This window comes from Haemaphysalis longicornis, unplaced genomic scaffold (genome assembly GCF_048455015.1).
Source record: "Haemaphysalis longicornis isolate Haplotype H1 unplaced genomic scaffold, Haemaphysalis longicornis Haplotype H1 scaffold_9, whole genome shotgun sequence".
Taxonomy (NCBI): Eukaryota; Metazoa; Arthropoda; class Arachnida; order Ixodida; family Ixodidae; genus Haemaphysalis; species Haemaphysalis longicornis.
This window is the reverse complement of record NW_027526460.1, coordinates 98,711,647-98,735,575: the sequence shown is the minus strand read 5'-3', so window position 1 is coordinate 98,735,575 and position 23,929 is coordinate 98,711,647. Positions and strand designations below refer to the sequence as shown.

Sequence of the window (23,929 nt, the reverse complement as noted above, 5' to 3'; positions counted from 1 at the left end):
AGCTGGTGGAAGTGTACACTCATGAGGATCAATTTGCATCCACCATTCGCCGCGAAGACGACGACCTCTTCGATGCATGTTACAACGGTTAGCAGCACCGCAAGTATGCATATAAACAATGACACTGAAACCGAACTATGTGTCCGGCAATGCCAACCTACAACAGCTTCACCATTTAAGTCTTTCGCGTGAGTGCACGCTTCCGGGATTTTTTTTAAGCTCTGTGCGAGGGATTTGCAGTCGACAATTTAGAACCTAGTAAATACAGAGCTTGAGGAGAGCTAGTTTCTGGGATGATTGCCACGTGCACAATAAATGCATTCGGGGCTGAAAGATATCGACGTGAAATCGACATCGAGAATTGTTTTGGGCCGGTTACTTGTGATCAAACCAGCTGGCTCCTCATCCCAATGCACCGAGGTTTGCAGCGCAACCTCCCAATGCCGAGAAATACTCCGGGCTGTTCATGCTAGCGGCTGGCCGAGCGGCACGCTAGAAATGCTACTCCTCCAAAAAATGCATGGCGACTGTCGTTTTGTAAAGGTGATATTCTTTCTCAGTCAACTTAAACCCGAAAATTTAGGCTTCACTGTCCGTCCGTCCGTCCCTCTGTCTATCTGTCTGTCTGTCTGTCTGTCTGTCTGTCTGTCTGTCTGTCTGTCTGTCTGTCTGTCTGTCTGTCTGTCTGTCTTTCGATTCAGTCCCCTGGAAAAAGATAAACATACCCTGAAACGATGCGCGCGTAAGCGTCGTCACGTGGTATTTTTCATATTTCGCGGGTTTCCTTTATCAGTCAGAATAAATGAGTACGCAATTAGTTCGTCGCTGAAAATAGCGAAGTTAGATGCCCCTCGTGGTTACCTACAAGAGCCCCATTGACACTTTAGTGATTAGGACAGTATTTCTCGAGTTAGATAAGTGATTACAATTAGTTAATTAAGTCTCATTAACGAAAAAATTACTCTCCGCTTCTTCACAGTACTGCAAACATTATGCACCTGGTTTCTTTCGAGTTACGCCTTTACTCTTTTTTTAAATCTTGGTGCATGATAGCTTGGACACCCTGTATATATATATATATATATATATATATATATATATATATATATATATATATATATATATATATATATATATATATATATATATATAGCGGGAAACAATTTCTTGGACACCGGTAAGTATAATGAAGAAAATGAAACACGTCGAAAGAGGACAAGTTTTAAAACTGAATAAAACTGAATATATAAAACTGAACGCTTGTCATTACATACGTGGAGACTGAAGATACTAGCATCCGTTTTTAAATGCAGAGCATTTCAGTAACTCACGATGTCACCCGCGTTGGCGTCCGTAGTCCGCACGCTCACTGCGCATGCGCGTCGGGTCGAGGCGATAGCGAACACTCTCTCGCGAGGGGCATTGGATTGGATTCGAACACTCTCTCGCGAGGGGCATTGGATTGGATTCGATTGGATTGGATTCGATTGGCTTAGCTTGGCTTGGCTTGGCTTGGATTTGGATTGTATTAGATTGGATTGGATTAAAGTGGATTGTGTTGGATTGTGTTGCATCATAGCCGCGGCAGACACGCTGGTGCCGGCGCATGTGCAGTACTCTCTCTTCCGCGGTTTCCTCTACTTCGGGCGCGCTGCGCATATAACCGGTGTGCCGTTCTCCGGCGAAGCAACATCCGCGCTTGGCTCAAACACCTAGCGTCCACGCCGCTTTACAAGTACGCCAACGTCGTCGACTGGGACCGGCTTACGCAGTCCCCTCAACGTATATAAGCGGCGGAGCGCGCGTTCTGAATTCAGTCAAGGGCGTCTTTGCTTGGCTTTCGCTTGACGTGACGCTTTGCTTGACTCGAGTAGTTGCGACGCATTTACTCGAGTTCCCCCCGTGGGAAGATGCGGGCGGCTTTTTTTTTTCGGCCTTCACCTTCTTTTTTCCTCGCCCACGAGTCTGCTCCGAACACGAGCTTGAAGCAGAGCCGTCACTGCTTCTTTATTCTTTTACGCACTGTAAACCGAAGAAATATGAAATAACCAAGCTGTTACCGACACTGCCCTCAGAAACCAATGGTTTCGCAAACAAAAGAGCTATCTTACCGCGCGGGTGGATCGTGTAAGCAAGACCGAACACTCGTAGCCACATTTAACACACGTGGAGAACATGTTCCCGCTAAACATAAAATGCTCTGCTTCGAATTACCAGAGCGACGTTAACATGACAGAGTTGGCCAAGAAAATTCTCTGCTATTGCGGATCTCCAGCAGATCAGAGTGCGCATGCAATAAGCGGATACTGGTGTTCCACGCTTCCTAACGTATTTCTAACCTTCGTAAAGCAACTGGCCCCGCAGGAGGAGAAACGGTGCGAGATAAAGCATAGCATAAAGCTTGTTTCTCTTGCAAATAACGTGATTTACGTAATGTTTCCCTCGTGTGGTGAAAATACGCACGCCAGACATCGAGATGTGTAAATGTGTGACCCGCAGCGGTGGCTCAGTGGCTAAGGCGTTGTGCTGCAGAGCACGTGGTCGCGCGGTCGATTCGCGGCCGTGGCGGCCGCTTTCCTGATGGAGGCGAAAAGCAAAACGCCCGTGTGTACGAGATTGCAGGGCATGTTAAAGATCCCCAGGTGGGCGAAGTTAATTCGGAGCCCTCCACTACGGCGTGCCTCATCGACTGCGTTGCGTCGGCGCGTTAAACCCTACAACCAATGAAAATGTGTAGTTGCGGGAGTACATTTGTGGCATGAAAGGTGGTGAAACGGGGAACCTAAACGCGAATTTCCGAAATGAATGAGCACATACGCCCGTTCAGAGTAGAGGGCAGCGCAATGAACGCAACGAAGCGAAGACGAGAAAAACACAAGCGCTTCAGTGTCCGCTTCGTCACGTTCATTCCGGTGCCCTCTACTCGCAAATTTATGCACCAACCGGCTCAATCTTCGACTCTTTTCACATACGCCCGATTTTAACGGCACTGTCAATATAAATGTACACGAGAACAGATAAAAATAAATGGCATAAGCCTAAGGGCAAAACAATGCGGGTGGATTGCCACAATTTAAATGCATTCTTCACGTAATAAACATAAGATGAAAGACTAATGCGAACAGCGGAAATTATGTGTATATGCGGTAAAACGTGTCAATTGCGAAGCTAGAACATTTAGTCGTTGCAACACTGTAATAGTAAGTCATTGTGAGAAAAAGCAGAGGAAAGCAATAAATATAACCAAGGGGATACAATGTCACCGGATATCGATGTTTTTCGTAATCCAGCCAGCTTTTCTCTAGGGAACCCACCACCAACAAAAATTTAATGGAGCTGAAATGAAGTAGCCAAAATAGCAAAAGCCTTTCTAAGCCACCACTCTACCACGATTAACAACCTGTAAAGCGGAAAATATAGAAAACTGGGAAATTCTGAAAATGAACAGACAAAATATGAAGACGTTATATTTTATGACTGGACGTAGCGGTTCCGTAATTTACTGCCACCACGGGAACAATAGTAACCACCGCGCCTTCCGATTCTCGGGCTCTTGAAGTGCCATTTTGGCTCTCTGCATGTTTGGACTGGCGTCCCAGTGCGTTGGTCTTCCGCTGTTTACGGAACAGAACAAAGATATGCTAAAAGGGCGCCGTTAGGACTGCGGTTAGCCTAAAAAAAATTAATCAAGTCATCACGCTGACACAGGGCAATAGCGGCACCATTCAAAACATGCAAACCGACCCCCCCCCCCCTCCCCCCCCCCCCCCAAACAAGCCGCGTGCCCGTTTGTGGAGGTTGCCTTATCGACTCTTGGAAGACTGACCCCGTCGGCGGACGCCAACCTTCGTTGGTGTCTGTATGTTGTGCAGTCAATTTTGTTTCTCCCACTGGCCCACGTCCTTATATGAGCCACGTGGGCGAGGCAAAGCAGGGTATGCTACATTTATAGTCACAAGAAAGGCTGTGCTGCCAGACTTCGGGAGACCGCTCACGCCGAATGACAACGAGGCACTAGCACGTATCTGATTTTGCGCACGTAGGTCGTTAACTACAAAAAAAAATGCCAACGAGAAAAAACAAACAAAAATGACTAAATAAATCCTAAATGTCTCTTTACCAGAGCGAGCCCTGGGGATTATATAACAAAGGAAACAAACTAAGAAAAAGACTCTGTAGGGGTGGTGTGTTAATTTCGTGCCGCCGATGAAACACGGGCAGCAAATGCAGAAACTTCTGCCTTCAGCATTAAGCGCATTCTCTCTCTCTCTCTCTCTCTCTCTCTCTCTCTCTCTCTCTCTCTCTCTCTCTCTCTCTCTCTCTCTCTCTCTCTCTCTCAATCTGTCTCTCTCTGTCTGTCGGTCTCTCTATGTCTCTCTCTTTCTCTCTGTCTGTCTCTCTCTCCCTGTCTCTCCTTCTTCCTCTCTCACTTCATCTTTCTCTGTCTCTCTGAAATATATTTTTGCGCATGTTTTGTGCAACTCTCCGACCTACACGCATCCGCCCGAACCATTCCTTAGATGAAATGCCCGTTTGGAGTGTAGGGTGATTAGCGAAGAAGTATTGCTGGGTCCTTGGGAAGACGCCCCGCGTGCACAAGGCGCATTCAAAGCAGTGTTGACATTTCTACGAAGAAGTGGCCTGAAAGCCGGACTGCAATTTAGGCCCGTCTCGGTGAACTGTTAAGCATGAACTGTTATAGCAATCGCTGATTTTTCCTCCATCTTCATACCTATTACCTCTTTGTTCCCCTTTCCGGACACAGAAATGCTGGCCATTACTGATATCATCACGCAGACCTCGAACAGCGGATCTGTTCTAGTAATGATCTTTACGTCGGTCTCTGATCGTATAGTGTCACGCTCTCTAGAGCAGGTTCCCCCCCCCACGCAAAAACCAGTTCCTAGTATAGAAAAATTCATACAGATACAAAAAAATGCCCTCGGGCCTTTATAATTGATATAGGATGATTTATATTGCCCCTAAACAACGTCTTCCTAGCAATGCAATTGTGCTTAAAGGTGAAGCCGACTTTAAGAACAGTATACGCTTAGTTTCTTTTCATCTGGCTTTGCCACATTTCCGGTTGCGCAGCGAAGCATGGCCATTTACGGAGGAAGTTTGGTTACTGAAAACGGCTTTTACGTTCGTTTTACCGGAACTATGCGGAAAAAAAATAATATGCCATCTAGTCGCTCAGACGACTTCAACATTACGCCCGTAAAAGAAGCAAAAGCCAAACAGAATCTTCGTAAAGGCAACCCACAGCTCCGCTCTTTCAGCAGATTCCACACTGGGTGTAACTGCGTTTAGTTTAACTGAAGCTTCTCCCTCCTATTTACATAACAGTAGAAGACAGTCTTCAAAAGCTACATTTGTGGCTCACTTATTAAGTGACAAAAAATGGACAAGCCCTAACCTGTTAGGCCGGCAGACTTTTTCATGAGAACCTACCGAAATTTTGAGAATTGTCTATTAATGCTTCAGCGTTCTAAAGCCCCTCCTTGGTTTCGCCGACCTTACCTGCCTTAGGGGCATTGAAGGAACACATCGACTCAGACAGCGTCTTTCCTTTGCTTATTAGTGTTAAAAAAATGCAAGTGACGGTGCTAGAATGAAGAGACATTCGTGATTTCCGTAGCTTTTTTGTAGTTTTTTTATTCTTTGTTTAGTTAATCATGTCAGCGTACTGGATTCGATACATCTTTGTGAATTAGTTTTTTTTTCTGTACTTTTCTCTTTTATTTGCTGCACTTCTTAATGTTTCCATTTCATGTTATTGGTGCCGGTCCCTGGATTAAGCAGACCTTCCCCATTTTGTTACGTGATCAGTTTGTTGCGTGCACATTTTTTCAGTTTGCTGCCGTGGAGGACGGTGGCAAGGTTTAGCGACCAAAAGCTTAACCGCCAGACTTGACTATAAATGCCCAAATGCTGTCACTTTTAATTTTGTTCGGTTATGTTTTTGTTCTTTTTGTGCTTATTTGATACGCATTTATGTTGATAAAATTCACATGCTTAACTTCGACACCTAACAATTTTTCTTAAGATGCAAGAAATTACACTATTCACGTTCGGGTTGTCGGCAAAGCATGCATACGTTACTAAAATGTTGCTTACTTTTAACAAGCGTGCAGTGTTTCAACGAGAAGCAAGCAAGCCGTTGATACGTGTGCTTGAAAAACAAACACTTTACAACTAAAGCCGCCTTAAAACTTAGAAGAGAAACTAATGTCCACCAGCGTCGGTAAAACTAGGAAGCTCCATCAAAAAGACTCAATTCGATTAACAGCTCAAAATGTAAAATGCATGCACGCAAGAAACTAACTAATTTATTCCCCGACTCCAACGTTCAGTGGCGCCTGATAGCAGCAAAAGAAGTACGGAGGCAAAATGGAGAAGGTGCTAAACTGTCAGCAACACAAGACACCCCCCTGAGACTAAAAGTTTCGGGCTAATGCATTTTAAACTTGTAAAGGATGCAGAACATCCGTGATAGTAGTAGAGCTTTCATCGTTTCGAGCCACCCTTTTAGGCTACATACGTTTCAGGCGTAGCGCTCTCCCACTTTAATCATTTCAGTTTCAAATAGGCCGCGACGAATTAGCGTTGCACCAAAATGTAAGCCACTGATTGGATGTTTTTCAAGAGAAGCAAGCTACCAGAAAGTTGCGTTTTCTTTTACGGCGCATCGTTGTCCCAAAAGCGAAAAGCTCGCCCAAGCCCCCTTTGATTTTTGTTTCTCTGGAACGCTTTTTTTTGTAAAAGCGGAACCACTCAAGCCTATTCAATGGCCTGAAAAAATTTGGTGCTCCCTGTCTAAAAAGGAGCTCGGAATTCCGGCCGATTCTGGCAATGTTAAAAAACTCAATTTGCAAGTGCGGCCCCATTAGAACACTGGAAAATGTTTGTCAGTCCTCCGCTTAGAGCATGCTATCCCCCCCCTTTAAAAAGACGTAGCACGGTACAGAAAGACAGTTCTAGCGCAATGCGACACTCTTTTTCAAGGGTCTACTTTGTTGCCGGCGAGCGTCTTTGGGTGTAATGGGAAACAGACACAACCCGTAATGGTGGTTAAGCAGTAAGAATAGGTACATGAGAGCAGGGTATACGAGTGAGTAACTGTGGCTTCGACGCACCATTTTTGACTCAATGACTAATGGCATGCCACTGGGCGTTACAAATATTTGGCAGTACTGACAATGGGCACCTCGCACGCAATTGGGACTGGGCCCAGAATATCACAGTTGGTTTTTTCGCGGCCACTCGCAATTCCCGGGGGTACTTACCTCAGGTAGTGTATGAAATGCGAAGGTGACCCATCGGCACGCAGTAGGAACCCTGTATAATACCGAAGCCCGCAACTGTTGTGCGCAGTACGCTCCGTATTGGGGGGTGTGCTGTGACTCAGTGATTTTTTTTATTCTGACGCGTAGTGGACACTTTATGTTCGCTGCTTTTATTTATAATGATCTTCTTTTTAATCTTGCTGCATAACTTCTCCAAGATTCAATTAGTTCCAACCCTACACTTACATGTAGGGAAGCTCAATTTACGCCCTAATTTTGCGACAAAAGTTTATGCTATATCGCGTGTTGGTGATGCTTAGGAAAGGTACACGACATTCTCATAAGAAAGGGGATCATTTGGAACAGGAGCACCGGAATGCTGCCACATGGAGCATTTACTGCCAAAGGTGCAACCAGAAAGTAATGCTACGTGTGGAAAACTTCTACCTGGCTTGCAACGAATACATCTCTCCCATGCTTCCAACATTATGGGTTGCATTAGTGCAAATGGGTTCAAGTTTAAGATCCCCCTATGAAATGAAGTAACTTACGTCCCGCAAGTTGAAGCAGGCTCAGGACCTCCATGCGATGTGAACGCCGAAAGACGTTCTCCCTGGTGACGATCATTTTGGCCTGCGTCGAAATGTTTGCGCCTCACTGCGTGAAGAAAACGAAATGAGTGTTTACGGGCGGCCTGCATCTATAAAAACAATCCCTCCACAAACCCTGACCGCATATGAATACAGCTATGTATTGTTCGTCAAAATATAAAAAGTATCTATCTATACGTGCATTCGACACATGTCCCACACGCATGCGCAATACGCCCAGTTTACCTAAATGTAGCAGCTTGGGGCCAGTACAATGCTACATTTTTTGAACAGTGGGCTCTTTTTCAGCACAGAAAAAGTGAAGAACAACCTTGTTTTAACTTCCCTTTGTAACTGCTAAAAAAAGCGTCGGCAAAACAATCTAATTACGTGAATAATTCAGAGCCGACGCATCGACGTTCAGAACTAGAGCAAGTGGTTCGCCCACATCGTGGCGATGACGCCAAGGGTGAAGTGGCAAGTACTCCCAGGATGTATGAACTCTGTTTAGTCGAAGATCCCGTCTACAGTTCTCCAAAGGGAATTTACAACCGCGAAAAGAGATGCCTTTTTTTTAGGTGCGGAGTACCTTAGGACCGCGCAATGTCCGTCCGCGTCCGTGCGCATAGCATTTACAATAGCGAAAAATGACACAGGCACCAGCAGGATTCGAGCTTGTGTCTGGTAGACCAGACAGAGTTAGTGTCACTCGTCTTACCCATTGGGCTACGATCGTGAGTTAGTACCCGACAGTCAAACGGCTTACTCCCTCACCTGTAACGGTGCGGAGTACCTTAGGGCCTCCCAATGTCCGCCCGCGTCCATCCGTGCGCACAACACCATCAAGCGAAAATCAAGCGAAGTTTGATGAGCCGTGAGTTGCAGTTTCATTAAGGGAATAGTCAAGGTGCAACTCACGGCTCAAATCGAATGACGGTCGAGGCGCAAATCGGATATCACTCAAGGCGCAACTAGGATATCATTTCGAGTCCCCGTACTCCGCACCCTCGCTACCATCCACGGAGTGGAGATGCTGCCATTTTTTTAGCGGGGGGATAGCGCGATTGGAGGATGGGGCTGCGATATTCGGCGGTTGTACAGGAATGCGCCGCCTATTCAACCTGCACTGAACTCCACGTTCTTATTCGTTCTCGTAGATAATAGACGTCAACGACTTTCAATAGCCACATTGGACAGCGGAAGCTGCTTCCAAATATCCGTGTCGAAAACCGGTGTCAAAATTAAGCTTTTAGTGTGCCAGTGATCAAAAAAGTTCGTTTAGGAAACGTGCGCCTTAACACCTCTAAGTACGCTTCCTCTTCCCATCTCTTTGCAACTACGAAAGCGTGTGAGGAACAACAATGCTTTCATGAACCTCGAAGGCATACTTTTGTCACGTGACATATGAATAAGATATACCGTATTCTTGCGATTCTCAGCACCCCCGATTGTAAGCACCGTCCCCTACTGTCGGGAACAAATATTGGAAAACACAGTTTGCAAGCGAATCTAAGCCCCCCCTTTTCTAAGCAACCATGTCAGGGCGATGTCAGGGTACCATCGCAAGGTTGATTTCAGATACGTGGACGTTGGCCCTAGTTGACGTGGTGGCCAAGTACTTTATTAAATTTTCAATTACAAACCACTTGAACGGAACAGAAGACGACCTTATGGGGGATACTGCGGGAGGTGCCCCGGCTGTACAACGGCTTCGAATGGTAGTGAGGGTGACACTGTATCAGACTTAAGCGGTGGGTTTACTGTGTGTATCTATTTTTCTTTTGAATGCTTTTTAAGAAAACAATATTTCTTGCGCCCGTCGCACAGAGATACGGCTGCAAAAAAAATGGTACGTGGGTGTAAATTGGGTTTTAAAATCTAGGCACCCCCCTCAATTCGGGCATCGTGGGGGGGGGGGAAGAAATGGGGTGCTTAGAATCGACTAAGTAGGGTATTTCTCCGATTTTTGACTGTAGTAACCTCTTACTAGAGTCGTCCGGCTCATTTTATCACACCATGGTAATCTTGTTTGCTCAGCCAAGCGCTTTGAAGGTAATTGTTTCAGTGTTCCTGAAAGATGGGTTTCTTTCCTAGATTAGAGCGTTGCCGATGCCTTCTGTGCATGTCTGTATTACGCGGCTGATGTGGGGGCATTATATAGGCTCATTAAGCTTCTTTTGAGCCTTTCGACCGAGGGCAAACGTGCCTAAAATTTGGCGCTGTCGAGTCGGGCGTGTTCAGACTCTAAACCAAGCTTGCAAACCGTCCTCACGCTTCAGAAAAAAAGTCTAAGCAAACTTAGTAATAAGACGGATGCTTGCACTAAGTACCTTAAGATTACACCAAGTAGCTCGAGATTCAGCTTTCTGTGTTGTAGAAGCTCGCCCGGTTGTAACATCAGACTAAGTGCCGACGTCATTAGTATGCAAAGCAAGTTAGCGAAAATACTGCGGTCTTGCTGCCGAGCGGTGGTCCTTAAGCTTTGGACGATCTAACTAACGAGAGTTACGCTGTCAAGCCAGTGGCACGAACACATTGCCTCATGCTCAGAGCTTATCAATTGATGAGCTGAGCTCTAGGGTGATGCATGGGCAACAGGTCGCGGAATCGTGGCACCCATTTTGTGCTAAACTTGTTCTGCCAGTAGGCGCTGTTTCTAACAAAATGTCAGACTATCATGAACCAGAAAATGTGCCTACTAACTAGGTGGGTCCGTCGTTAAAACTCCTCTACAACTAAACTAAATAATTACAAAATATCTACAGCTCTGCTGCCACACGACAAAGGAATAAACAAATGGAAACACCAATAAAAATGGCAAAAAATCACAAAATATGTTGTCCCATGTATTTTATTATGAAAGACCAATCATCATCATCATCGTCATCATCACCAGCCTATCTACGCCCACTGCAGGGCAAAGGCCTCTCCCATTGTTCTCCGATTATCCCGGTCCTGTGCTAAATGCGACCAGTGAATCCCCGCAAACTTCTTGACCTCATTTGCCCATCTAACTTTCTGCTGCCCCCTGCAACGCTTGGCTTCGCTGGGGATCCACTCTGTTACCCTTAATGACCAACGGTTATCGCGGCTTCCCATTACATGGCCTGACCACGTCCATTTCTTCTTCTTAAGTGCTACTAGTATGTCCTGAACACGCGTTTGTTTCCTGACCAACTCTGCTCGCTTTCGTCTTGTCCCTTAACGTTGCACCTATCATATTCCGTTCCACTACTCGCTGAGTCGTCCTCAATTTAAATCGAACCCTCTTAGTGAGCCTCCCAATTTCTGCCCCGTAGGTGAGTACCGGTAAGATGCAGCTGTCATACACTTTTTTATTCAGGGACATTTGTAGGCTGCCATTCATTATCTGAGAATGCCTGCCGTATGCAATCCATCGCATTCTTATGCTTCCAATTATCTCTGCCTCATGGTTGGAATCCCGGGTCACAACTTGGCCTAAGTAGATATATCCGCTTACCACTTCCACTACCTCGCCACCTATTTCAAACAGCTGTGCTTTCCCGAGTTTATTGATCATTACTTTTGTTTTCTGCATATTAATTTTGAGGCGCACGGTTCTACTCTGTTTGTCCAGTGCGGAAAGCATGCTTTGCAATTCGTCCCCCGAGTTACTTAGCAATTTGTGGAGTTAAAAGGGCTATGAGGACAAAAAAGCAGGTTTTCTTCATAAAAAAGGCTGTTTTGCCCAAATGACAATCCTAACAACTTTATCGCGAACTTTCAACAAATAATGGACATAATAAAGAAAACGTATAGAGTAGTGGCGTCTCTTCCGCCACTATCCAGCGATTTGTACGGAGATGTCAGGGTATAAATCTTGTTCGTGCGGCTGGCGGCCGTCGAACTAAGTCACCACCAAGAAACGTTGCTGGGAGATTGTAGTGGGGCCTCTAGTTTCGTTTTGTCGTATCAGGTGGACACTAACCTACTGTTAACAAAGTTATAACTCTGGCGCAAACTACGTCCCTTCGGTCCATATTACGTCACTGTAGCGCGAAATTTGAGTGTTTCAATATTTGTCACCTTTTTTCGGCTGAAAAACGACTTTTGTGATTCGTATGAGGCTAAACGAGTCACCAAAGTGTAGTTCTTTCAAACTGAACAAACTTTTATTCTTCTTTATGGCACTTTTAGCACCTATCCATTCTGTATCATAAATGAAAACAATGCATGGAAGAAAATTATTAGAACGGAAACACAAAAAATCACCCATAAAAAAGTAATGGCAATGAACAAACTAAAAAATGTTTAGTGTGCCGCATGACCCAACAATGATGACACTAAAAAGCCCCAAAACAACTAGCGGAAGCAGCAATAAAAAGATTGTGAAAAACACTAACAGTGGTATGCCCCGGATTGCACAAAGTAAGTAATTACGAAGTTACAGCATTTATTGGCAATAATATTGTAAATGGAGGTAATTGGCCGAAGGGAATAAAAAAATACAAATAAAAATCACAGAAATAAACTGACAGAACGAGCAAATGTCCACATGGTATACATAGCACTGAAGCAAAGAAGGCAGAAAAAAGCCACGAAAACCAAACTTAGACACCAGCAAAATCATAATAATTAAGAATTCATTTTATTGTAGATATGGAGCTGATTACAGCACGAAAATATCGAAAAAGTTAAACATAAAAATCAATAACATCCAACTCATAAAATCATAAATGCCTAGCAGCTTGTACACCGCCGTTACACACGGATATAAAAAATAGAAAATCCCCAACATAGAGACTTCAACAGAGATAAACCATTCTGAAAAAAAAAAGCATTCGTGCGATGCCCTGTGTACAAAAAAAATTGAAAAATAGGGGAAGTTAACACATTTTTCGTCACGATAGCCAGAATGCGCTTTATTCATTGCAGGAAACAAAGCGTAAATTCAAGTGTAGCAGCGTAGCAAGGCTTCCGTACAAGTAGACAATTCTTGGAATTCCTGTGCATCTTTCTTTTTAATGTGTATGCGATTGCTTAGCGTTTGCCGACCTTAACAGCCTTGACAATAGGGTTGCAGATTTTTAAATGCATTTCGAGTTTATGGGCTTAAGCTGAACTTACCGCGGAAGGGAAAGCAATTAGCTTTAGAACATGACCATATGTTCTAAAAAAACGGTGCAGCCTGGTAGTACTTTTCGCTTCCTAAGACGCCGATCCCTCGACATAGCACTTCTGGACGCTAATAGTTGCGAAGGTCGGAATTTTAGTTTCTGGTTTGTGATAAGCCCCAGACAAACGTCACTTGGCTACCGGAAGTGTAAGTAATCAACTGAAAATGCTGAAAATGGGGTTTTCAGCCCCATTGCAGTTATGTGAAAATAGGACTGAAAATTACAAGGTCCGCGAAGTCTGTCTGCTTTAGGAGCACAGGAATTGGGGCAAAGCTTGAAAGCACGTGACAAAGTTTAGCACCATACTTTACATTCGCAAGACGTCTCATGGTAAATCTCATTCACAATCGGCATGACGTAAGGGCTATTTTCTGAACGGTCGAAACAGCACTGTACACCTTAAATAGTCAGAAGGTTATATACTCAAGCAAAACGTGGAAGAACACCGGAATAGGATGTTATATATGCGCCATTTTTTTAGTGCGCAATGGCTGTCACTTACCAATGGTTGTTATCTACCAATGGTGTGTAGCCGTACTTAAGTAGGTTGAACTCGCCGACGCGTAAATTTACGACCTCTAGAGCATGGAAGGTCTCGGGCAACTAAACGTTTACTCATAGCACAAAGTGTTCCGCCTGCGGATACAGACCCGTTTTTGCGAACTGTCAACAAGACATACAAACTAGACAGTTCGCGATTTGCTAGGGAAATTTTACAGTAGAAGGTCTGGTGACCAACATGTTAGCGCCCCTGTTTTGTGGTAACAGACATAATGCTCTCTTATCCTCATCTCTTGTTGCGTGATTAGTGTACGCATTTTGTGCTCTTAACGTACACTGCTTTGTTCAATGCCTTTAACAAGTGTCTAATGTTGAACGGTTATTTCATGTATTTTCCACAGGCTAGAGACCATATGTCATATGCAGTTTGATCATTATGTATATATTTGTAATTTTTTTCAATAAATTTGTAACTGTGAGTTACCAGACTATATGCACTGCTTCCGCTGTCCCGGTTGTTTAGTGTCTGTTACGACATTGGTTGGATCGGGCACCTTTATCATTTTCCCTGTGAGGTTAGTTTATCTACGCAGTGCATTTCCCTGAGACGCGCCGGTGTGGCTCAGTGGCCAAGGTTGTGTGCTGCTGACCGAAAGGGCGCGGGTTCGATGCCCGGCATGGCTTACACTTTTCTAGTAAAGGCGACAGGCAAAAACACCCATGTGTCGAACTTTCCGCCCGCAGTAAAAACACCAGGTGGTAAAACTGGCATCTTTACTACGGTGCGCCTCATAACCTAGGTGAAGCTTGGGCGAGTTCATCCATTAAAAATTTGGAAAAAGAAATTCGCAGTGAGCACGGCAGCAGAAGTTACTAAATGGATAGTATGGGTGTCTACAACCAATATGGGGAGGTTGAATGAATTTTTCACGGAGCCGCAACAGTTGCAAACACGGAAGCACGCAATCTGTCAGCTGCACATGTCGATTCAGTTATCGTGATAGCGTGACAGCCAACACATTGAGTTTTCCGGGAAATATATTATGTGACCCAGCGAACACTGCCTCTTTACTGGAACTTCATCGTCTGCATTCAATAAATAAAAGCCAAAGGAAAACCAACTATCGAATTCATGACACCGCTCGCCATTTACTCTCAGGGCCTGAAAGTTCAAACAGCAATGACACTCACAGGTAACAGAACATTTGTAGATTGTCTTACCTGATAAGTGCCTGGTGTTTTCGACGCCGCCTCCAAGCTCCGTCGGTACTGCGTGAACGCGACGCGGCTTCCTTGCGCCACAAACGTCTATGTTGCTTGACACGATCTCCCCAGTTCACTTTATACTCCAGTTGTCACATCCAAGGCAGTGTTGTCTCGAAAAAATGCTAAACGGGTGGTTTCATCACTACGGAAACGCTACTACTCCTGCTCGAAAGCGCACGATTAGCAGGTATTCAACCCCGAGGTAACCGGTTTACAATAGAGGTTGTGCGCGCGTGCATGCACACGCACACCAACATGATACGCGGAAACATCTTCAGCGTTCACTTGACGGGCTAACAACGGACACTGCACTGCGTGAAGCGTATGAACTAACTGTTTTCAAGCTTTCCTCGGGGAGAGCCTTAGAACTGCTTTTACGCGCTGAGGTTCTTGAACGCTCAAGCGCGATGACAGCCCCCGGGAAAGAGGAGCCGGGGTAATGTCAGTGGCGAACGCAGGCTCGACGCTGGCACGTGTCGTGTGCTGGCGGTGCGGCGCGGTGCCGCCGTGCAACTCAAGCGCCGAACCCGGCCCTGCCGGCAGAGCCCGGAACCTCGAACCGTTTCTCTTGGAGCAGCGCGCGAATTCTTTGGTTGGGAGAGCAGAGGATCATGCGAAGAACAGACGGGCTCGGGAGACCGATAAAATGAGGGGGAAGACTACACTGGCCGGAGGCGTGATAGACCTAATGTGTCGTCTCCCGCCAGAGATTCTAAAAGATGTGGGGAGCGGTGGTGTAGCTAGGGTTTTTACCTGCCTGGTTTTTGACAGGCCCGACAGGTTTTTTTTTTATATTATCCCGGTTGGTGGTTGATGCTTGGCCGGTTTTTGGGTGAGCGTGCCACGATTAGTTTTTCGGTGCGTTTTACAAGCGTCAGTTCAGGAATGAAGACGATTTGTCGGCAAGCTGCGCACTGCATACGTTTTAACGTTAGTTTGGTGGATTCAGATGCAAAGAAGAGCTTTTAATGGATAAAATATGTGCGGTTACTTTTCAGTGCAGCACATTCAAATCAATAACCAATATGTCAGCCACTTTCAGTACAAACGTTATGATGATTTCTCTCAAGGAAAACCGTACTCTAAATGCCATTGCATGTCATGAAAACATGGCCTCTTTCTTCCAAAACAAATTCAACCTTCCATAGCCCGAGCCCCAAAAACGATTGAAAGAAGATATAATGGTAGGCCATCATGTTTCTCTCAATCGCTTATGCGTGGTCATCAACTCCAACAATGACACTTTTGTCAATGTCGCCTTCGGCGTAGAAAATTAGGTTTTAGAAATTAGTGCAACGCCTTCTACTGGGGAGGCAAAGTGGCGTTAGCCATTTTAAAGGATAACACAAGCTGATTACTGTGGATGAGCCCTTTCAAATTTCGCCAGTTGTATTACGAAATGGGTAGTTATTCGCTGGGCGCCAACGGTAACCTAAAAAGTGAGGCCGGGTGTTACATAGGGATTGCAAGCCTCCTCCAAAGTTCTGAGAGGTTCGAAACCTCCAAGACGAACGAAGAAGCGTTCGCGTTAATTGGGTTGAAACCTCCGGAGCACGCTATTTCGGTTGTGAACTAACTTCAACGAAAAACTGAAGAGAATGGCACAAACTGAGCTGACAATTCCGTAAAGAGTAGCCCACAAACAAACATACGTGAGCAGCTTTCACAAAGGGTGAATAATTTTTAAATTGTCCACTCAGAGCACATAAATAGAATATAAAATGCTGCCATACCACAATACCGAACTACTGTAAGGTCCTTCTGTTTGACCCAGCGTCTACGCTGTTGTCTTTACATTCATCGAGAGGTGAAGAGGGACGGCGTCTATGCGCAGTAGAAGCGGCAAGGCGCGGTGAGCACTAGCGGCGCGCAGTCAGCGAAATGGTCGCGGAAATGGGAGAACGCATCTTTTTCGGTTGTCATGGGACCCTGCGGCCACTGCTCACCCGCTCGGGCGGCTGCGGACCATTGGGGTACTCAGCGCGAATGTGCGCACTTAAATCACGTGGCCTCCGATCGTAAGCGAGGGGAGGGGCCGGAGAGTCTCAGCCAGCGAGGGGCGAGGTGGGCTGCGGCAAACGGGTAGAGAACGCCGAAATCGTTGGATGCGCAGTATAAGCTTTCCGTGATGTTTTCGTCGTGTGCGAGGCTATTATTCTCGCTCCTTCCTGAAGACGCCTTTCAATGTGCGAAGTGATAGCTTTGATGTTAGGCGTCGAGCAGCGCAAACCCAAATCTGATCAGTTGGGAAAAAAAGTGACCATTTATTACAGCCGTTATAAACCCGGAAGTGTTTGCGGTGATTCTTGGAGGGGAAGGGGGGTTAGAGCCCGAGAACGTGCTAGACGTTTTGATTTGTGCCGGTTCTTAAAAGAGGCAGTGCGCAACCGATCAATGCTCCGACATGAAAGAAGGTACATTTATCGAACCCTGCGTGACGCCTTTTGCGAACAAAATTATTTTAAGCGGTAGGGAAATATTTTGCGCCTCACTTCGGTGTTCCTGAATTTATTTTTCGAGAATATTTTTGCATATCCTGACGTTCTGAATGTTTTATATATTGTTGAAATTGTTGCATAGCAATTGAATTTGTTTGGGAAATTTTCTGAATTTGCGCTGCATAGTTCTGTGTTTGGAACACACTTTGACGGCGCACAGTTGGAAATAAATTGTCTGAAATAGCGACGAATACAAAACCATGTAACCTTGTAATGCTGCTGCAGACCAGGGAAAACAGCCCCAGTTATATTTTTTCGTCAGGCAGCTAAAACAATGATAAAAACTGATTAAACCCACAATGGTCAAAATACAGCATGTTTCGTTTGGCGGAGAGAGTTTTACGGGCCTTCGCTAGAACACAGTGCAGGCTCCCGTTCCCATCTTGGTTCTTTTTTAACAGGAATGGAAATTTAAATAGGTATAACTGCTGAACCTATCGCCTAGCTAGCGTTGTGGAAGAGGTGCGATGATTTTTTCTACAGCACTTTGATTGCGTAACCATCCTAAAGCGAAACAAGTATTAGTCGCAGTGATGGCTCCTCAGGAGAACCTTTCTCATGTTATTAAACATACAAAAACGAGCAGATATTGACTCTCATGCATAAAAGCGAGAATGAAAAACGACGCTTTAATTTTTTGGTGGCGTGCTCTTGTTTTACAAAATTTTCCCCTAGCCATGGAAAAAAAAACATTGGGCACGAACTAAACGCAAGTCAACGTGCTTGTTGTGTGGGTCCGTAGAAATTTCTGGTAAACCTGTTAGAAATTCCCCGTAATGAAGCCAAATGTTGTCGCTCTTCGAAGCATTGCGCAATAATAAAACAATATAACCAATCGAGAAATAATGTCCGACATTTTTATATTTCTTTATCAAGAACAAAATATTTATGTTGATGTAACTCAAAATTTCGCCGCCTTGTGTACAATGGCGTGGCGAGAAAGAAGTTGCAGTACTGTCAAATCTTATGAAGGGGCCTTCAGCACGGGAGCTGGAACGGCTTCATTTTGATGAACTTTCTTTATCTATGTTAATTTTTGGTTGTTGTCATGTGTATTTCAGACCCGACAGTCGTTTGTAGAACTTTTTATGTTACCTTAACAACGTGTGCGTATGAGCTTGTGGTACCCCCGATAAATTGCGGTTAAGCGCAGCAAAAAAAAACATGAAAAATGTGACAGACAAGGATAACCTCTGTCCTTTTCTTCAACGCCCTTCGTGTGGTTTTTCGGTGCGCTAAAAGGGACCCTGCAACACTTTTCCAACTTTTATCTAAAAATAAAAGGCTTACAAAACGTTACCAGCAAGAGTATCCCGTACCCAGAATAGGGGATCACAAAATATCTCGAGGAGAAATTACTGATCTACGTCTATCAAATAACTTAAAAACTTTGTCAAAATATTTTTAAAGCGAAGCTTTCTAGGCTTCATTGATCGAGACGTTGCCCGAAAATGTTCTGCAGGAATGCTAACTTTCTGTACAGATAATGATGATCGTGGGTGAAGTGATGCAGAGAATAGTGTAAGATGGTTGAACGGCGAAGGCAATGTCTTGAAAGTCCAAAGTCAAAGTCCAAAATACAAATCGTTATGCCGAAAATGTCTTGTAGGAAAGCCAAGTTTCTAAACGGGTCTCCAAAAAGACCCATCAAGCGCCTCATGAAAAAGAAATGACCGTGTATCTGCTGTTCTCGTTGCAAGTGCCGACGAATTACGATAGTCGACTGGCGCCCCTGCCGAGTAAATGCCTCCCTTCTCTTTCCCGCTCGCCTCTTACGCTGTTCCTCTCCCGTCTCGTTACTCCGAAGATAACAAGGTAGAGGTATGGTCAAATCAGTTTAGAATTACCGCGTTCCACTGCTCCAATTCGGGTGCCTCGATGCCAGCGCTGCGGCACGGCGGAGACGCGCGTGAATCGAGTCACTCCGCTTCAACGTTTATATAGCCACGTTGCCCTACTGCACGAACGTGCCAAGCGGAACGTGGAGCCTACTTGGTGGAGCCTTACGACGTGGCGTTTGCCGTTTTATCTTTTTAAATGCCGCCAGGAGCTATAGTTGTGCTGGCTACAGCAGGCGGCGGTTTTCTGCAGTTGATGTAGTATTTCATTTCCTATCGCAAAAACAAAGCATTCATAAATTTCTGATTAAGGAACACTGCACATATAACTTATGCATTGATTTGCTCTCTTATATTTGGGCAATGCCTTGTTCTTCCTCAACAGTGTTGACAAGTATGAACATTGACACCGGACTTAGAAGTTTAGATTTGGTTGTGGGTATATAAGACTATTGCGCAGATTCAGTTTGTCTTTGGCCGGGTTGCGCAATCGAGTCATAGACAGACAGACAGACAGACAGACAGACAGACAGACAGACAGACTGACTTACAGACAGACCAAACTTTCTGCCTTTAAGTAGTCCAAGACACACGTCTTTAGAAACGCTCCCCGTGGTTGTTATATAATCTGGGTCACTCGTTTTATGAAGCCGACGTCTATCCGACCGCACTATTCCGCCACAGTCGAAGCAGTTTGGATTTTAGACTTTGCACCACAGGTTGCATGGACGAAAGCTTCGCATCTTAACCAACTTTGTCATTTGAAAAAGGCTTTGATGTTATTGCATTTTATCTCGTCACTAGCGAATTCCTCCACTCGGGCTTAGAAGTTTAAAGAGCTTCTGGACTCCCAGTTCCCCGGATGGCTGTAAAAAGGGAGAGGGTCGCACAGGTTACGAAAATATCATAGCCATTATAGCCATTAGCCCTAATTGTTGACCAGCAGTACACACTGTTGTTTTGTGGGCTGCTGATCGCGTCTTTCAAACAAATCCCACCAGTTTGGCGTAGTGCTTTGGGTGCTGGTTGCTGTTTTTTCTTGCACTTTTCTGACCGCGAGTGCAGAAACATCGACACTCGAGATAGGCTGCGTGCAAAACTTTCACTCAGCGGGAAAATCCAGAAATCTTCCAAGCTCAGCATAGAAAAGAATGGAAACTAGCCAGTCGTCTTTACCCTTCCACTATAAAGAGCGCTATTTCGTCAACCATTTTCCGGGTTTCAATCTCCGTTTCAATTGTGCTTGAGCCACATTACGTTCTTTGTCACTTGTACATTCCTTTTTAATAAAAAAATATCATATTTATTGCGGGCCCCGTGCTGTTACCGGTCGACGCTGTCGCTACCCTTGCTCACACGTGCAACCCAGGCGCCCCTATATTCCGTGTTTATCGAATGTTGTTTGCATCGCATGCGAGCTGCTACCTTGCCTTGAAAGGAAAGAGCTGTTAGCTTTTTTCTTCGCTTCTCTTCAGAAGTCCTCGTGTTGTCAGAACCTCTCGCCCGGCTTCCCAGTTTGACAGCTCCCCGTTTTTATCGGCGCCTGAAAAACAGCCCTGCCCCTGCAACCTCCTAACATCTGTCTGTGGCAGCAAAAAAATCGTCCTACAGTTAGTTTGTTCCGCATTCGAGGTCGGGGTGTTTACATTCTGGTTTCAAATTGAGATTTGCGGTGCTTTCAACTTTGTCGATCACCCGCAGGAGTTTTCAGAACTGCCTGAAAGGAAACAATTTTACGCAGTTTCGCGGCCACTTATTACTTTGTACAATTAAAGAGCAATATAAAATCTGTTGAATGGTGGTAAGAAGCCACAAATCAAAAAAAGTGTTTTTCTATTACCAAAGTACACTTCGAGTGTGAAGAGCCGTCAACATGAATATGCGTACAATGAGAACGACCAAGGAAGTTCCTAGGAATTGATATGAAGATTATCATTTTTTGCCTAAGGTAGCTTTTTGATCTGGTGTTCGGAATGTTTTGGGTAAAGAATTATATGACTAAAAGTAATCTATATGGCGAACTGATTGGAGCGGGTGCGAATTGATCCGAGTAAACGCGAGGCTGTTTTCGTATTCCTGTGGGGGCGGCAAAGCCATGGAAGTAACTCACATTGAATTATTCCACGTTCGGAGATAATAATATAAGCGTTTAAAAACCAGGTCCTACTGGCTTGGGAAAATTGGGTTCTGGACTGCTACAGAAAGACGTTTTCAACGGTGTTGCTTTAAAAATGTAGTATAATAAAAAAATCAGCACGGTCCCCAAAAGACTCGTGCTGTTTTCTGTTGGAAAATCGTTGCTAAATTGATCCTTTCCAGAGAACGTCTAGAAACAAGAAACAGGTCGATTCAATTCTCCTCGCTTTTGCAGATAAAAAAGCTTTGAATTGAACGTTTCTCTAGTTTGCGTTTCTGCATTTCCTTTTGAGCGCCTCTTTTACAAAAAAAGAAGCATTTTTGTTACTTGTATACTAGCGAGAATCTTGTACTTCCACGCATGCTAAGTTCTAGATAAGGCGACGGTGCTTTGTATATCTTTCTCGCCTTCAGCGCCCATTCGGGAAAGAAGGCCTGATTAGAATCACATGCGAAAACTTCAAGGCACGAAAACAAAAAAAAAACCTCAAAAGAACCATTAGGTGGCAATAGTGAAACCTGCCTTCAAATGCGTCTGATTTCTACATGAGCAGTCGAGTACAAAATGACAATACTCTAGTCATAGCTGAGCGGAAATTTCAGTGTTGGATTATTAGGCGTGGGGCGGTCCGTGAAGTTTTCTTTTTTTAGTGGAGAAGAGGGCGTATAAAAGGTAAATTTGTTTGAAAGAAATAAATATAAAGTTTGCCAATGTTCAGCAACATCGCACGTGTGCAATAAAATAACGCTAGGACGTCCCTTGTAGTGTCTTTGGGCCATCCGCTTTCCAGAGGACTAGCTGCAAGTGACGTGTTAGGCCCTTGGTCTAACTCTAAGCGAGCATCTAAAGCGACAAAAGCTCTATTCTCTTTCGTGCGAAGCACAGGACTTGATCACAGTCTCTAAACAAAACTCCAATAATGAAAGCATCATCGTCATCATAGTGATCGTCTTCATCACTTCATCGATTTCCTTTTTTAATACATCTAGTATAGCAAGCTAGACGCCCTGGCCAAGCTAACCCCATTGGTATGATTAAAGGCTATTTATCTCTCTCATGAAACAGGTAAACCCTCAATGATGATGATGCTTTTATTGTAATTTAAAGTGAGGTTTGTTATCGTAAAAAATGTATTCACCAAAGGATGACACTAGGCCTGCAAGGGGTAGTGGATAGGGAGAGGGGATTCAAGTTTGGAGTTCCTTAGTACTCAGCCCCTTGAAGCGAGTCTTCATTTCATTTGATAGCGTATCCGCATAGTAGTATACCAGCACTAAACCACTTGTGTTTAGACGATCTTAGGACCCAATAGTGCAATTTGTACGGAGTATTCTTCCAGTGCGCCAAGGTCAACAGGATTGGCGTCTAAGCCAGGGGCCAGTCCTGCATATTATTAATTTTGGCCTCTGCCAGACGAGCTGATGGAGATCTCCAGGGGTGAGTCTTTTGCAGTAGAGGCACCTGGAAATCACGCGAAGGTACACTTGCGGAGTGTCTGTTGTGCGTAGAACGTATTGTGGGAGATTTTGTAGATAAATGTTTCTTGCGGTAAGTTGAGCAGTGACAAATTTGTGGTGGAATCTTTTGGTGGGTTTTTTTTGAGTCGGAGGTTCTTGTTGAGCTTGTAAACGAGAGAACAGTGCTTCGATATTTTGGTCTCTTATCTGGATATTCTGTTACTCGCCTCAGGCTGCATTATCGGAGTTTCCTTCAGCGAACTGGATATGTGGACCCCTTATTTTAAGAAGACCTTGCCGTTTCCCGATCTTCTCTTCACACAGTACACTTAAACGGCTACCCGTAGTTGTCTGGGGGAAAGCATGACCTTCAGAGCAATATCTCCTTGTAGACCGTCTGGGACTTTTCTCCCGATTATATGAGTGTGCAGGCGAAAGGTAGTAACAGCACCATGACAAAATCAATCAAAAACAGAACATGTGGACAGTGCACCCTCACGGATGCTGGTCACGTGGTTTCCGCTGGGATTTTAGCTAACTTCAAGAGCCAGTGATTGTCTCTAAGCCACACTACTGAAAATTCGTATTTTTTTGGCTGCATTGTGCAGTTTATACATAATGAATCATTATTTGTGTATTTACCGCCAGACTCGAACCATTGTTTTTCGGTCAGTGTCAGTAGCACTAAAACAAGAACGTGCTATCTGCCATGGCATGAACCAATGCAACGTCGCCATAGCGGTTTTTAATGTGCTATTCGCTCCTCCCATCCTTCAGGATTTTTTGGTTCTTCACTTGTTCACTCACAGGTTGTCCAGGCTAGCAGGAAGCTGAAGTGTACACAAAAGGAGGCCGATATCATCGATTACGCTGCCGGAAACAGAAGTATACCGTTCACGGCAGCAGCAGTTAGTTATACTGCAGCAAGAGTCAAACGATGAAAAACGTGCACCGCCCAAAACACTTCACCAATGTACATGTTCTACATCCGAAATCTTGCATCGGAATGCGCTGCGCTTGTGAAGCGTGCCCATGTGTTTTCTTTTTTTCACATAAATATTGAGGCAGGAAGGACATGTAAACGCAAAACATCTGGTTTCGAGAATTCTTGCTCGTCCTGGGCATTTTAAAGACGACAACCGAAGGTATAAAAGATATAATGGAATGATGGAGTTCAGGTGGTGGTGGGCTTTGTTAACCAGGTATTAACCAGTA

At 44.7% G+C, this 23,929-nt stretch overlaps 1 protein-coding gene across 3 annotated transcripts in view; it reads right to left on the bottom strand.

Moving 5' to 3' along the window:
• Window positions 1-15,272, bottom strand: part of LOC144151380 (uncharacterized) — a 155,790-nt gene extending 140,518 nt beyond the window's left edge. For 2 of the 3 annotated variants that reach the window (XM_077682414.1, XM_077682415.1), the window contains exons 1-2: window positions 14,740-15,272; window positions 7,841-7,946 (exon numbers count right to left, since the gene is read on the bottom strand). In XM_077682414.1, coding sequence (XP_077538540.1) covers window positions 7,841-7,916 — 76 coding nt within the window. In that variant the 5' untranslated portion in view covers window positions 7,917-7,946; window positions 14,740-15,272. The remainder of the gene's footprint in view (window positions 1-7,840; window positions 7,947-14,739) is intronic. The other variant, XM_077682413.1, reaches the window with a different exon arrangement.
• Between the last annotated feature and the right edge of the window lie 8,657 nt (window positions 15,273-23,929).